Source organism: Macaca nemestrina, chromosome 19, assembly GCF_043159975.1.
Source record: "Macaca nemestrina isolate mMacNem1 chromosome 19, mMacNem.hap1, whole genome shotgun sequence".
In the NCBI taxonomy this organism is placed as follows: Eukaryota; Metazoa; Chordata; class Mammalia; order Primates; family Cercopithecidae; genus Macaca; species Macaca nemestrina.
In genome coordinates this window covers 64013210-64022984 of record NC_092143.1, presented here as the reverse complement: position 1 = coordinate 64022984, position 9775 = coordinate 64013210, and the positions used below count along the sequence as shown (strand labels likewise).

Here is a 9775-nt window from a genome sequence, read left to right as displayed (position 1 = left end):
ATCCTTTGGGTATATACCCAGTAATGGGATGGCTGGGTCATATGGTACTTCTAGTCAAACGGTATTTCTAGTTCCAGAGCCTTGAGGAGTCATCACACTGTCTTCCACAATGGTTGAACTAATTTACACTCTGACCAACTGTGTAAAAGCATTCCCATTTCTCCACATCCTCTCCAGCATGTTTTTTCCTGACTTTTTAATGATTGCCATTCTAACTGGTGTGAGATGGTATCTCACTGTGGTTTTGATTTGCATTTCTCTAATGACCAGTGATGATAAGCTTTTTTTCATGTTTGTTGACTGCATAAATGTCTTCTTTTGAGAAGTGTCTGTTCATATCCTTTACCCACTTTTTGGTGGGGTTGTCTTTTTCTTATAAATTAGATTAAGTTCCTTGTAGATTCTGGATATTAGCCCTTCATCAGATGGATAGATGGTAAAAATTTTCTCCCATTCTGTAGGTTGCCTGTTTATGCTGATGATAGTTTCTTTTGCTTGTTAGTTTCAGAAGCTTGTTAGTGTAATTAGATCCCATTTGTCAATTTTGGCTTTTGTTGCCATTGCTTTTGGTGTTTTAGTCATGAAGTCTTTGCACATGCCTATGTCCTGAATGGTATTGCCTACGTTTTCCTCTAGGGTTTTTATGGTTTTAGGTCTTATGTTTAAGTCTTTAATCCATCTTGAGTTAATTTTTGTATAAGGTGTAAGGAAGGGGTCCAGTTTCAGTTATCTGCATATGGCTACCCAGGGCTGTCCTCTTTTGTGAAGTGTCTATTCGTAATTTTTGCCCATTTGGATTTTTTTTTTTGTCATTTAATTATTGATTGCTGAGAGTTATCTACTGTGTGTACAAGTTGTTTGTTTATATATTTTGAAAATATTTTCTTCTGGGCTGGTATGCCCATTCATTTTCTTTACAATCTTCTGATGAGTAGAAAATTTTAATTTTGATGTAGTCTGCTTATCATTTATTTTACTTTTGTGGTTATTGCTTTCTGTATCTAAGAAGTATTTTCTTGCCTACTGTAAAGCTATTCTCATATGTTGCTTTCTAGAATATGTATAGTTTTATCTTTTCCATTTAACTCTATGAACAATATAGTGTTTACATTATACTGTAGCCTATTACGTGTGTGGTAGCGTGATGTCTAAAAAATCAATGTACATACTTTAATTTTAAAATACTTAATTGCAAAAAATGCTAATGATCGTCTAAGCCTTCAGCAAGTCATACTTTTTCTGTAGGTAGAGGGTCTTTTGTTTAACTTAAAGTGGAAACCTCCATTTTTAAAGAATATTTCAACCGGATATAGAATTCTGGATTGCCAGATTGCAATTTTCTGCAGTTTGAAGATGTTCCTTTGTCTTTGGCTCACATTGTTTCTGAAGGAAAGTTGACCTTAGTTTATATCTTTGTACACAATATGTCATTTTAATCTACCTGTTTTCAAAATGTTTCTCTTTATTGTTGGTTTTCAAAAGTTTTATTACAATGTGTCTAGGTACAATTTTATGTTCTTAAACCTCTTAGGGTTCCCTGAGTTTCCTGGATCTGCAAGTTACACTTTTCACCAAACTTGGAAAATATCCTGACCCTTTCTGTCTCTCCGCTCTTTCTAGGACTTCAGTTACATGTATGTTAGACCACTTGATGTCCCACATGCCACGGAGAATCTTCGTAATTAAATCTTTTTCTCTCTGTTCTTCAAATTATATACTCCCTTTTGATTTATATTTAAGCGTATTGACTCTTCTACCACCTCTAATATGCTATTAAGCCAATCAGGACATTTTTTATTTCAGATACTGTATCTTTAATTCTAAAATTTCTATCTGGTTCTTTCTCATACTTTCCATCTGTTAATGTATTACTCCACACTTTTCCTTAAAAACATTAACATATTTATAATAGCTGCTTTAAGGTCCTTGTTCAGTAATTCCAATATCTCATTTATGTGAGAGTTGAGTAGTATTAGTTGCTTTTCTCTGGGCTATGTGACACATTTTTTCTGTTTTGGGGGCATGTCTAGTATTTTTTTTATTATATACTGAACATTGTGGAGATATGTGGTAGAGATTCTGGATTTTGTTATCTTCTGAATATTAACTTTTTTTCTAGCAGGCAATTAATTATACTCTAAATTCCCTTCTTCCTGTGATGAACAATAGCTGAAACAAAACTTTGTCTCATTCTTCCAGTTCTTAATTCTAGTTAGTCTTTTAGAGACTTCCTGTGTATGCTTAGTTCAGCAAAGTTTATTCATACATTTTTGTGACATGTTCCTCTGACCTGGGACTTCTCAGTATTCCACCTGTCTGGCAGTCCTGATTCCTAACCTCTGACTTCTTGAATAAGACCAAGGCTTTCTGCTTATGCTTAAGTGGCTCAGACATGGGGACTGGATGTGTCCTCAAGCAAAATGCTATGTAAACAAAATCTCACCCAGTGCTCTTCTTTTTCAAAGACCAATCCTTCTCCAGTTTTTGCTTGCTTTTGATTTCTCTCCAGTGCTAATAGTTGCCTGCAGTTTAGAATCATTATATAAAGGAAAGTTAGTTCTATATTAACTACTTTGCAGTTACCAAAAGTGAAATCTGCCAAAATGAACCTTATTATGCATTCAGGTCTTCTGCATAAAATAAGACAAAGATCCATTAATCAATTTACACCAGATATTAGGGATTCTGTCTAGATTTATTCTTTGTTTTCTAATATATCTTTGGGTAATTTTATCTGTAGCCATGACCTCTTCTGACCCCTACTATCTCCTCTATTAATGTCTTTCTAAATCTTTAGCTTTAGACTATCATTCTTCTGTGATCCAAGTCTTGATTTCCAATTATCCTCCCATTCATATCCATAAGACAGCATTTTCTTTGTAAAATTTTGAGTAGAAACTGATACCCCAACTCTAGGCTCCTGAAGCAATGTATTTCTGCTTCGATCTAATCACTTGTCCATATCTAATTTTGATTGTAGGTACTTTCATGTACTTGTTTTCCCCAAATATACTGTGAACTCCTTGATGCCATATGCCATGCCTTATTTATCTTCTTATCATTAGTGCCCAGCTCAGTTATTTTATTCAAAAATGTTTGCTGAAACCAGCTTTCCAAAGAAGCAAATACTTGCATCATTTTTGGCATTATAAAAGAATGCTATTGTCCCCCCAAAAAGCCCTTTGTTTCCTACAAAGTTAAAATGCTTAGATTTTCAGTAGGCCTCTCAAAGAGGCTTTGAGGAATATGAGAGAAGGGACACACTATGACCCACTGCTTGCAAGGATACTTTTAAAGACAAATATTTAATTTTGAATTTGATTAGATATTGATATTTACCTAACTGCTAGTAAAGGGGAAGTAAGTCTTTAAAAAAAGAAGTGATTCAGTAAGTTCAAATTGTGAGTCGTATACACTCTTGGAAGTGTTGTATAATATATTATCACTTTTGATATAAATATAAGGGAATCATCACGTGAAAAGCGGTCATTTTCCAAGCTCTCTCTTTCTCATGAAGTAGTATAATAATAATAAAAATAGCACATGCTATATTTATTGAATTCTTACTGTATATTTGAGGCATTGTTCAAAATGCTTCACCTATATTAACTCATCTGATATTCCGAACAATGCTACAGAAATGTATGGTTATTTTTATTTCCTCAGTTGAAGAAATTGTGACTTAAGCAGTAGTAAGCTGAAGATATTTTACAGTCTTAGCTTTTGTGATCAAGAACAAACTCTATGGGTATAGAATATAATCCCTCTCTGCATACTTATTTCTGATACCTTTATTTTACCAACTCATTGCTCCTTCAATACCTTGTGTTTGCCTTTCGTGCATATCATGCACCATCATTTTACTAGTGACAAGTTACCTAAAATCCAATTTTTCTTTATGCTTACAAATACTCCCCAATTTCTGCAAATATTTTCTTTTCTCCGTCACTGCAGTGAGCTTCTGTTTTGTCATTTTAACTGTTGCACTTGCCTATCATTAATACTCCTTTTGACTTGAAGAAATCATCTTTTTCAATCATAAGAACCTGATAAGCAATTTGTCCCCAAAACAACAATCCTCAACTTGTTTTTAGTTGGCTGTTCTTCATGTGAATTATGTGTAATGGTATATTGATGTTAGTTGATATCTAATAGGGATTGATTTGACACTACCAATCTCATTTCTTCTAGGTAGTTAGGTGCTTAGGTCCTAAGACCCGAGTGAAGATGATAGTCCCTTTGTTTTTTAGGTTTATCATGTCACTAGGTGCTTAATATTTGAGGTTTACTTTTTATAAAAAATACAGTAAAAATTTATATGATATTCTTTACCTGGTTATAGGGAAGTGGTACTATTGCTGAGCTCATGAAGAGCAATTAAATAACAATAATTCACTAACATTTCAGAATTAGGCATCGTTATTTTTCTCACATTAAAACTATTATAGTTAGTTTTAAGTATCTCATCATTTTGTTATGGGGAGATTTAGTACACATTTAAATCAGTGTTTTAGTTAAATGTAAATTAGTATTTTTATTTTAAACTGCAAAGAGCTGGCACTCACTCAGAAATATGGAAATGGCAACCAATAAAAGGAAAATGGTTTTCTTCTCTAAGATGCCTATATGAGAAAATATTATTAACAATAATGGGAGTGAGTTGTTCACATTGAGAGGGCACTATGCCCACAAGTACCCTTGAAGCAACATGGCAAACTTGCCTGTTTCTAAAGTTCTGATTTATGTAGTGCCTTATTTACTGTGCAACAATATCAGTTTCTGAAGTGCATCCTATAATTATACCAGCAATAACCATTTCTTTTTGTTTATAAAAATAACAGTGAGTGAAGAGCTGAAATGTAATTTCCTGAAGCAAAGATCTTGAAAATTGATAACATCTTTGTAACTCTTCATCTATCAGTTTCAAATCCCAGTTCATAAGGTCAATATTTCTGTTTGTTAATGATTTCTCAACAATGTCGACCCAGAAAGTAATGGAATTAATAAAGACAGAAAATAACATATATATCTAATGAATATGTGAAAATATCAAAATATAATGTCAATTCAATTATTCACAATAATTGAAGGATTAAGATACTCTATTTCATTGTGTTTTCTGGTTGCATGAAGCTTGATCCATTTGTGCTAGATGCATGAACCAGTTAACTTACTATGTCTCATTGAGTTACTTACTGTGTCACTGAGTAGACACTAACCAACTGCAAGTCTTCAATTTAGAAATCAAAATATTCATTGTATGGTCAATATTCTTTGAAAAAGTATGACAAAAACAGAAATTTAAAGATTCTACCAAATACCATAGGTATAAAAGAGTAATGGCCCAGAAAAATGATTTTCATTATTTCAAATATAAATTTAACTCAAAATTTGATGCAAAAAAGTTTTGGAAAACAACTAGATAATTTTGAATTTATGTAATCTTATTTAAAGAGGTGGTGATAAAAATGCAAATATGAAATTGGCTCTAGCTCTCTTTAGCTAACAGAATAAATCTTAGTTGAATCATTTATCCCCCTTTATACATATTCATATTCTTGCTGTAGCCTGAAAACTCAGAGGTAAAAAAGTAAGGCCTTTAGAGGTATCTAGGACACAATTGGCAAACAGATTAAAAGTCATAATAGTTGGCAATATGCCTTCTTCACGTCTCTTTCTCATTGCCTATGCTTATCTCCATATGGTGCCTCTGTTTCAAGCTAGGCACTATCTCGTCTTCCCCAAATGAAGCAGAATCAAATTTATATTTCATTTTAATCTGCTTATTCTAAGAAATTAATGCCACCTGCCCCACATGCAGACTGACATGCCTTCGTTTCGGTGAACTGTTAACATAATATCTGACTTTACCCTTGTCAAATGACATATTTATTTTTGGGTTTTCTTATATAAGAGAGACTATGTTTACTAGAAACTTTTCTACCATCTCTTTATGACAGTTGATTGATATTATGTACATAAATCAAACATTTAAATTAAATTTACTTTTCCTTCTGCAAGAAATTCCTATGCCAGACTCTTTGGGGATTATGAACCAATTAACCTTTCTTGATTTCTCTTGAATACTGCTTGGTTCCCATTTATACTTCTTAGCACTCCTTTGGTCATAGGTTAAAAAAAATCACCTGAATAGTTTTAAGCAAAGAGTCCAATGTAGTGCAAGGACTTAGAGATCTCTTTTGTAAGCTATACACAGCAATGGGGTTGGCATCGAGGAATGTCTGAGAAAGAGGCACTAGACTGCCTGCCTTGAAAACCTCAGCTGTCCCCTGTCATTTCTGTGTCTCTGTGCAGTTGCTGAGTCTCCAGTTGCAGACCAGCTCTTTTTGTTCAGTTCATATGATGGAAAATGGCTATTGAATAACTCCATGTTTGTGTTGCCTTCATTAAGACATGAACATGACAGAGTTGAAGTCTTGTTTGCAGCTACATGTTTTCAGAGTCAAACTAGGATCAGCCCCATATACTTTGGCCCGAAAGCTGAAACATGGCAGACAAGCATAGCTGTTGCTGTTGTAAACCATGTAAATGGTGGGAGGACCTTTGAAAGCAATATAAGATGCCTTGATTTTAACTGTCAAATTAATTATATGAAGTTTTGACTTACAGAAGAGATAAATTAAATTAGGTGGATCAGTTCTATTCATCAATTTTTAGTATCTATGATCAATTAAATATATCATTCAATTAAATCTAGAGCTTTATTTAAGGGAGAGTTAGATTTGGCTTTGGCTTGTAATCATGCCTTTTAAATCCCGCTACTTATGATCCAGATATATTAATAATATTTGCCCACTTGGAATCATATTTACTAGCAAGCCAGATAATATACTCATGCATTTTTTTATTTTAGATATAAATAATACTATGCTGCAATATTGCTGAAAATGCAAGTACATAGGTTCATATGTAGTTGTAACTCTAAAATATTAATTGTTGACCCTGGCACTCTTCTCTGATGTAATGTGGTTCATACTCATTAGGTCCAAAGGCAGGCATGATAGATGCATTGCTGAGATCATGGTGCCCACGAAGCCAAGGTCATAGCCAAGGTCAAGCTCTGTGTGGGCCAGGTTTTCTGTAGAAAGAAAATGAAAAGCCAGCATCTCAAGTCTTATCTCTTTTTTGGATTAACACATACCATTGAACAGGAGGTACACTGATGGTGATATTAAATAAACCAAACCAAAATGCATGTCCTCCTTATTGTACCTAAGATCAACTTCAAACATAAAGGGAATTTCTTTATTTAATCAAAAGAATATCTTGCTTTAAGAGCATATTTGGCAAAATCATATACTCTGGACTTTATGGAAATAGGTCCTCTTTACTTTCAACTATTCATCTATAAAATGTATAGATACGTTGTGAAATAATGGTTTAGTCATCAACATGACCAATATAAATCATAATATGTATTATTCCTGAACCCCATAGCATGTCCTGAATATTATGATTTTGCTACAATAACTAGTTAGCTGTTTGAATATACTTAATTCCAGTTCTTAGGTTGGAAAAAAAGGAAGAGAGAAAAAAGGAGGGAGAAGAAATATTGACTATGTTAGAAGAAAAGCAGTCTTGAGGCCCAACATAGTGGCTTTTAGTTTGAGAGATTAAACATCTTGTAATTCTAACCTGTTTTGGATGCCCAGAGTCACTAAGCTATGAAACCGACTGATGCATCAATGATTGTTTCAGAAAAAGCAAGCTACAAGTATTTGGGATTTAAACAAAATGGCATGACACCTTAATGCATGTTTTCTAAGAAATTTGAGATTATACTTAACTAAGGCTTTCCAAACCCAGTAATAATTTATCAGAAGTTGTTGACTTGAAGGCCACGGTATATTAGCAAATGGTGACAATTTTAGGTAGCTTTGATTGAAGAGCTTATTTGAGTTCCATGTGAACAGTCTCACTGAAATAACATAAATTAAAGAAAGAAAATACGTTATCAGCCAGTAAATACAGTTTTTCTCTCACAACTATGAAATAGTGAGATGACGGGGCTGCTTATACCCTTTTCATTCTAACAAATACATGTAGGATAAAATACACCAAATACTATTATGATTCCTCTATTAATACCATTTTCTTTGCTTCCATCAGGCGTGCTGAGGCACACACACTCACAGGCATATGGACATTCCAAGGTCTGTTTCCCTTTCTGGTTCTGCCGGCTTCCATTTTAGGTCTAGTTTATGCTGCTGTCTGCATCAATGTCTGTCAAACTAGCCAGTAGGTTGTGTCAGTTAACTCCATATTGCCTTCTGACATGATTCTGAGAGCAATCTGTGTGCCATTTTTGCTTCAATGTACAGATTTCTTTTCAAACCAATGAAGGTTCCATTACTGCAAGGAATAGATTTCTTTTTCTATCAGAATCACAGTGGTTTATTGTCTCTTTGATACTGCAGGATTTTCTTTCAGAGACCTTTTTCTATTTTAGCGGGATGTCCCTTTCTTGCCCTAAAGATCAGCTATTTTCTAAACCAGCATCTTCCTTAAAGGGCAATACACTAATTTTAATAACACATTTATTAGATAAAACATCATCTCTGTAAGCGTTTGAAACATCCTATTAATATTAACATACAATGAAACAGTCACACAGCTGTGTTTTCTTTGGTCCTTGACCCCAGGATTTTTGGAACCAGTAACTAATTAAATTAATCAATTAATTAATTTGGTACAAGAGTCTGGAACAGAGTTGTGTCTGCACTGGAAGCAAGTGGAAGATTTGATTTGGGCCCTGCAGACTCCATAGAACTACCACTGTGACTACTGAAGAATGTCAGTCTGATGATATCTTTCCTTTATTTCAAATTCCTACTCAGCTTTTTATAACCCAAGACATAAAAATCTAAATTCTTTAGCATACTACACAGGTCTGAGTATGATCTGAACCTGCCCCAACTTCCAGCAAACTTCATTCCTTGCTGCTCTACCCTCCAGTGCTTTACTTGACCATTCCCAGAACGTGCCTTGAGATCACACCTTGGTGTTTTTGTGTTATGCTGTTCCATTTGAGAATGTTCCTTTTTTCCCCCTTGGGTTTGGGAAACTTAGCCTTCCACACTCATACTAAGTATTGCCATGTGTATTAGTCCATTATCACTCTGCTATAAAGATACACCTGAGACTGGATAATTTATAAAGAAAAGAGGTTTAATTGGCTCACAGTTCTGCAGGCTGTAGAGGCTTCTGCTTCTGGGGAGGCCTCAGGAAACTTCTAGTTATAGAGGAAAGCAAAGGGGAAGCAGACACATGTTCACATGGTTGGCAGGAGAGAGAAAGAGAGGGTGAAGGGGGAGGTGCTACATACTTTCACATAACCAGATCTTATGAGAACTCTATCACAAGACAGCATGGGGGATAGTGCTAAACCACTGGAAACCACCCTCATGATACAATCATCTCCCACTAGGCCTACTTCCAATGCTGGGGATTATAATTTGATATGAGATTTGGGTGGGGACATAGAGCCAAAGCATATCACCATGACAAGTAGGTAGACCAGATGAAGTCAGATATTCCTTTCAATAGCTCCAGTAGAATTGGGTCCATTTCCACTATGGTACTGCCTTGTGTAGTGTCTGGCCACATGACTTATCTCTACATTAGACCAGAAAGTCTTTGAGGGTAGACCAGAAGTCTTAATGACCTTTGTAGACTTGTGCTTAGCATGGTGCTTGGCACACAACAGAGGTCCAATCAGTGTCTATTGTTCAATGGCTATCTTTCTGGGCTAAAG

At 34.8% G+C, this 9775-nt stretch overlaps 1 protein-coding gene across 1 annotated transcript in view; it reads right to left on the bottom strand.

The window, feature by feature from the left end:
* Nucleotides 1-7805: 7805 nt before the first annotated feature.
* Nucleotides 7806-9775, bottom strand: part of LOC105465484 (cadherin 2) — a 249105-nt gene continuing 247135 nt past the window's right edge. The window contains exon 16 of the mRNA XM_071085507.1: nucleotides 7806-7939. Within this exon, the coding sequence (XP_070941608.1) occupies nucleotides 7937-7939 (3 nt within the window). The 3' untranslated portion in view covers nucleotides 7806-7936. The remainder of the gene's footprint in view (nucleotides 7940-9775) is intronic.